Genomic DNA, 7,143 nt, shown 5'->3' with positions numbered 1-7,143 from the left:
AACCTACTCAGTTTTTGAAAAGGTTGGTCATAATTCACATGATGATGTTCATTTGTTTATGGTAATATTATGGTAATATTATGGTAATACTCATTAACGCAATTTCATAGAACACTGTGTTAAGAAAAAATGCATTTTTCGACACCCATATTTTTATATAATCCAGAACAACAATAACAACAACTGCTCCTACATTCACAATATATATTTTTCAGTCACCAGCCTACAATTTGAAATACGCCATAATATCTCTGCCATAGGAAACTATGGTAAAAGCGTTATAATACTGACAAAATGGCCACTTATTACTGACATACAAGTTATTGCAAAATGAATAAATTCTGGGTATTTGCGTTTATAAGTATGCTTCTCCCTTGACAGATTTGATATAATTACACAAACAATAACTGTAAAGTGGCTTTTCATGAACATTTTTTTTCCTGTAATTAGAATAGAACGTAATACGGCATAATGTTCACATGCGATGGTCGTGTTTAATGATGTTTATGTGTTATGAGGGCGCTGTACAGAAGAGTTTACATTGTTTGATATGGTAGTTAACTTGAAATTTAATGTAGCAGTTTATTATTGGCATCAAACAAAATGGATGTTTGGGTACAGCGTATACACAAGGACAAATTCAGAAATCTAAAATTGAAAAAAAAAAAACATTCAGTATTAAAGCAGAGGTACATAACTTGGGGTTTGTAACTACGGTGACATGATACCAAGATCCCGTCACAATCTCGCTCTCGCATAAGCGTTCCAACTCAGAAAAATGCGAATGCGCATGCCCGAGGTAACTAGGATACTGGGATGTCCAGGTGGATTAAAATAGCTGCCCACGATATGACGGATTACGAGAACTATATTTTCTGTACATTTTCGATGTATTACATTTTTCACTATGATAGTGGCAAGAAAAGTTTTATTTTTTCATTACAAACCTTGAACATTGATATGTGTCATGTCAGAAGGTCGTAGCCTCAGTCTCGCTATCTACGAGAAGAGACTTGAATGGGATCTTGACATGATGTCACCATACAGTACTATGCGAGTTGCAAACCCCAAGTAATGTACCTCTGATTAAAGTTATAATGAAACGTACGTAATTTACGGAGCACATCGCATTTAGTGGCGAGAGTGATATAATCTTTCGTTTTAACGGGATTACAGTTTACAGTTTCACGTAATTTTACTGACAGCATTATTTACCTCTTATTACGTGTTTTATTTAGTTTATCCATGGTTTATCCATAGACCCTCTTTTAGAGGGTCTATGGTTTATCAGACCCCCCCCCCCCTGCTATCACTTGTTCTTGCTCGTGCCCGTGAAATAGTTAGCGCCCTCTATCGTACCGATGAGACAGACCAAGATAAAATGGCGACGACCTTAGGCTGTACGTAACGTGGACAGTGGAACAGATCGTGACCTTATTTCAACGAAGAATATCGTGATCGGCTACAAGATATGTCACGAGTGTTACTGTATGTAGGTATACTATACCTGTTGTCTTCGGTGCTGTTAACACGCGTGAAGACGTCCACCGGCGACGGCGAGGATGGTGACGACGAAGGCAAAACACATCATGATCAAGCACCGAGTGAAGCGACGATCGATGATACAGTCATCGAAGACAACAGGTAAAACATGTCAGGGATGATGGAAAATCTTAGAATCAACATGTCAAGTAATCAACAAACGTTGATTTATTGCGTCCACATTCCCTCTATCCTAGTAAGGGGGATTGGGAGCTTACCCTAATAATATAAAGGGTGTTTATGACTCACTCGGGTCATCACTGTGCGTACATGTACGGGGATTATGAGTCAGTATTTTCATTAGGATTTCGAGTAGGGGGCTCAAATTATAACAATAGGGAAGAGAAACTGTCGGTGCCCAATTTATAAGATAGATAAGATAATTCTTTATTACAACCATATTGAAAGGAATTCAATTTAAGTGAATGCAAATGTAATAAAGGTTTAACAAACTATTCTAAAAACTAAAACTATACTTATCATAAAGTAAAGAAATATTACTGGTACTTGGAGATAAAAATTAAAATATTACATTTCCATATATTATTAAAATTTAAATGTAATCGGAAATTAAAATGGTAAAGTCAGGCAATTTGCCTGGTTATCGGCTTCCAAGTTCAAATAAAAGCCTTTGAAATTGTGTGTACTATCTGTAGGTAGTGTGTTAATTCGATATTTGTTATATTTTCTTTATTTTAGATAATGTTCATATCATACTGCCATGCTTTATGTAGTCAGTGTTTTTGCTAAGACTGGGGAACATATGTACATGTGTATTCAACACTATTGAGGAGAATTCCGTATTGTTCTTTTGTGAAACAAATTCACTTGGGAACCCAGATAGTAACATTGTGGAACTCCGGTAATATTCACCTACTCACTGATCTCAACAAAAACACTGGATGTACTTTATAGTATTAGCTGTGGTTTTGCAGCTGTACATATAATTATATTTATTCAACACTAAAACGAACTACAGTGAGTTGTTTCATGGTCGTATAAAAATAAAATAAAATAAAATAAAATAAAATAAAATAAAATAAAATAAAATAAAATAAAATAAAATAAAATAAAATAAAATAAAATAAAATAAAATAAAATAAAATAAAATTTTATACACAGAATGCTAAATAACGCTAAATAAGATTACAAACACATAAAGGATCACAATAAACTTATACGGTACAATACAATACACTGGCTATTATTGCTAAGAAGCTGCACATATGCTGGGTCCGGTGTCAGAATTAGTATGGGGGCACACCCACAGGCACAGGTAACATTCAGTTATGTAATGTACGGGATGAACAGTGAAGAGAGTCGAAAACAAAATATAATCTCACTTTTCATATAAAATATAAACAATTAAAAGTGTATTTTCCGTTTTTGAATATCCTATATGTCATGCAGAATTGATATAAGCTTCAGTAATAAACAACATGTAAAATGAAGTAATCAACAAAAATATTTATTTTGTATGCAATCTACAATGGTATTTCATTGATAGACGATGACATAGATGCTCAGGTGTAATCAAGCAACAAATATGGGGCATACAGTATAGATTTTGTGGCTACATTATTTTCTTTGATTACTGTGGAATACTTTATTTTCGCTGGAATTAATTATCGCTGAAAAGACTTTTTGAGCGTTGTGTATGGAATCACTTTTCACTGATTTTTGATGAGTTTAATGTGAAATATAGGAAAAAAAGTATATTCGCTGGATTTTATTTTCACGCAATCATCCCTTCAGCGAAAATAGCGAAAATATATTCCAAGCGAAAACAAAGTATTCTACAGTACTTCACTCTACAAGCTGTTACTGAAGCTCACGTCAATTCTGCTTAATGTAAGAAATATTCAGGATTGGATATATTTTATGAAAAGTGAAATTGTATTATTTTTTTATTTCTATTTTTTTTGGAATGACTACTGCGCTAATCAAACATATCGTTACGATCCTGAGATGATGAATTGTTCGAGTTACGAACATCAAGTTACGAACATCAAGTTACAAAATTGACTTCTGTAAAACCATGCCCAAATTGTAACTCAATGTTCAATTAACAGTTTACAGAACTTCGAGTTAAGGGCAATATTTATGTTTTTGTTGAACTCCCATTTAGTAACTGGAACTTGAATTAATAGTTAACCGAACTTCAATTACAGGCAACACAGAACTTTTGTTTTGTTTAACGTTGTATATTTCCAATAATTCGAAGTTCGTTAAAATGACAATTAAAATTACTAAATTTGAACTTTAAAAAAAAAAAAAAAAAATCTAAATATATAATGAAACACACTACAGAACCAACAATTTTGTTGAAATTCAGAAGTGATGACTCTTGTGTCAATATCGACAGACACTATTTCACTGAGAGAATAAGAATCACTTTCAATCGCATTACTCTGGTGCAAACTGTGTGGTTTATCATTTGAATTTGCAAAATATACAGCAATTCTTGTACATCAACAATTAAATATGGGGGATAGTTTAATGTGAATGTGCAAAGTGTTGAATTGTGGGTAGGGATGTGCCACCAAGAGTTGACAATCTATATAATCTTTTATGGTACAGAAAATTTATCGCCAGTCAGATTTTGTTTAGGTTGCAAATTATTTTAATCGCCATTGATTTAATTTAATCACCATGACAACCAAAATAGCTGCAATCCAGAGGCCGGTTGATATTTTGAACACGACAAGACAAGACATGCATAGGCGTTTCAAATAGGATTTGCTAGCTAAGGTGAAAGGCTGCCTGTTGTTTCACTGCTTTTATAGGTATCTTCCTGATCTAACCCAGTCTCCCTTTTCAGCACCATGACTAACCTGTCCACAACGACAACGGCTCCTCCGACGCCAGAACCAGATGACATACCAGGCGGATCATCGGAAGATGAACAAGATAGTGGATTAACGATATTTTTTATTCTACTAGTTGTTGGTGAGTTGTCGTTTCAATCAATCATAACGCCATGGTTCAGCTCAATGTTTACTTATGTTACGTTCCAGCTGTGTTAAACTAATAAACATAAGATGTCTGAGAAGTCCTGCCCTGACATGGTTGAGAAATATAACCCTTAAAACTGATATATTATTCGTACAGGGGCCTATCATTCCCAAATATACACTGTTGTTGGGTTTTAGAAGATAATGTTATTATTACTTTTGCTGGTTTTTTCATCGCCATTCAGTGGGTGGGTATTAGAGATTCCTCAGTGACCCACAGGAGAATATTTTTAATTTCACTCCTGATGTTTTGCGGTTGACTGATCAAAACATCACATTCGGTATATTTTCACATATTGTGAGGCAATTGTTGTTAATTTTTAATAACTCATCATAGACATATTCATCTAAAAAATATACCTTATTATACTGATTATTGAAGTAAAATTATTACACATATAGCGCCTAAAACAATTGATTTATTGTTTCATATTCAAATTTGTTGTTACACTCTTTGCAATGTTCAAATTCACTTCATTTACATTAATTACCTTCCAGATTATTTATGTTCATTTCAAACACTATTTTGTGTTTGCATGTGATGGGACACCAATATAGTATTTGATGGAAATAGCATCTTTAGCATTCGCCAATGGTTGCACAGGATTTTATCTTAATGAATCAGGGTAAAGATATATACTAGGGTAATAAGGTTATCACTCAAATGTATGCAAGTGAATGGTGATTATATCGGCCAAAGTTGTGCAGCCTAGGCCTAGATAAAAAAAGAAAGAAAAGATGATAGTCAATTTTTTTACAATGCACACGGTTTTAGATTTTTTATGAAAAGTGAATTTTTTTATAAATTCTGACAAAAATCACTCAAGAAAAGTCTGTGACACATGAGATAACTATAATAATTTCTTGGGACTGAACCTCATACATGTACCACCCAGCCTCTTATTAGTCCCCGTTCGGACGGAGTCCGAAAACGGGGACTTATGTTTTGCCCTGTGTGCGTCCGTTCGTGCGTCCGTGCGTCCGTCCGTGATCACCTGTATCTCGAACATGCATGGACCGATTATGTTCAAACTTCACTCATACATCACACATTATATGGGACATATGCACATGCATTTTTTTCATGATCCGATTAACGATAGCCGAATAGCGGCCATTTTAAGGCCGAAAATGCATCAAAATTGCACATTTTCACCATTCCGGACCCGGATCTCAGTTATGCATGGACGGATTTCGTTCAAATTTGGTACATACATTAAACATAATAGGACCTTGATGCACGTCATTTTTTTTTTCGGATCAAGTTCGAAATGGCCGACTGGCGGCCATTTTGTTTTAAAGAATTCAGTTCTGGATCCGTATCCGAGACATGTCTGGATTGATCAAGTTCAAACTTCACACACACAAGGTACATCATGTCACAAATATGTATGTGCATTTGTTTCATGATCCCATTAACGATAGCCAAATGGCGGCCGCTTTAAGGCCGAAAATGCATTGAAATCGCACATTTTCACCATTCCGGGACCCAGATCTCAGTTATGCATGGACGGATTTCATTCAAATTTGGTACATACATTAAACATAATAGGACCTTGATGCACGTCATTTTTTTTTTCAGATCAAGTTCAAAATGGCCGACTGGCGGCCATTTTGTTTTAAAGAATTCAGTTCTGGATCCGTATCCGAGACATGTCTGGATTGATCAAGTTCAAACTTCACACACACAAGGTACATCATGTCACAAATATGTATGTGCATTTGTTTCATGATCCCATTAACGATAGCCAAATGGCGGCCGCTTTAAGGCCGAAAATGCATTGAAATCGCACATTTTCACCATTCCGAACCCGGATCTCAGTTATGCATGGACGGATTTCATTCAAATTTGGTACTTACATTAAACATAATAGGACCTTGATGCACGTCATTTTTCTTTCCGGATCAAGTTCGAAATGGCCGACTAGCGGCCATTTTCTTAAAGAATTCAGTTCTGGATCCGTATCCAAGACATGTCTGGAATGATCAAGTTCAAACTTCACACACACATGGTGCATCATGTCACAAATAGATATGTGCATTTGTTTCATGATCCGCTTAACAATAGCTGAATGATGGCCATTTTAAGACCGAAAATGCATTAAAATCACGTATTTTCACAATTCCGGAACCAGATCTCAGTCATGCATGGATGGATTTTGTTCAGATTTAGTACAATGTGTTGTACATATGCAGGTGCATTTCGATCATGATCTGCTTTGAATGTATATGTCACTCAAATATGAACGGAACGGGGACGTGTCATTGACAATGACTTGTTACATTAGCTTAGTTGATTGCCATTAACATTTTTCAGAAAAGCTGTTCTTCATTTTTACCATATTTATTTTTTTGTTGCTCACACAATCACGATAACAAAATTATGGTCATTGCATTGCCGTTACTTTTTCGCATAAAAACTGTGTCAAACATCTATGAAAATACTGATTTTTGAGCCATATATCAATCCTGTGGTAGAAATGTTTTGTCATAATTCAAAGTTCTATAGTGAAAAAAATCATATGTAATTATAAGATTGATTGTATTATTGGGAAATTCTGATGAAACAAACCACTTCGGGATATTC

General features: G+C 34.9%; 1 protein-coding gene across 2 annotated transcripts in view; it reads left to right on the top strand.

The window, feature by feature from the left end:
* Positions 1-1,374: 1,374 nt before the first annotated feature.
* Positions 1,375-7,143, top strand: part of LOC100373530 (sodium/hydrogen exchanger 8-like) — a 29,250-nt gene continuing 23,481 nt past the window's right edge. The window contains exons 1-2 of one of the 2 annotated variants that reach the window (XM_085500114.1): positions 1,375-1,644; positions 4,364-4,491. In XM_085500114.1, coding sequence (XP_085356240.1) covers positions 1,472-1,644; positions 4,364-4,491 — 301 coding nt within the window. In that variant the 5' untranslated portion in view covers positions 1,375-1,471. Of the gene's footprint in view, positions 1,645-4,246; positions 4,294-4,363; positions 4,492-7,143 lie in introns of those variants that run through there. The other variant, XM_085500115.1, reaches the window with a different exon arrangement.

The sequence above is a fragment of the Saccoglossus kowalevskii genome, chromosome 6 (genome assembly GCF_978046115.1).
Source record: "Saccoglossus kowalevskii chromosome 6, keSacKowa6.1, whole genome shotgun sequence".
Classification (NCBI taxonomy): domain Eukaryota; kingdom Metazoa; phylum Hemichordata; class Enteropneusta; family Harrimaniidae; genus Saccoglossus; species Saccoglossus kowalevskii.
The sequence above is the reverse complement of the archived record's forward strand: the minus strand, read 5'-3'. Positions and strand labels throughout refer to the sequence as shown.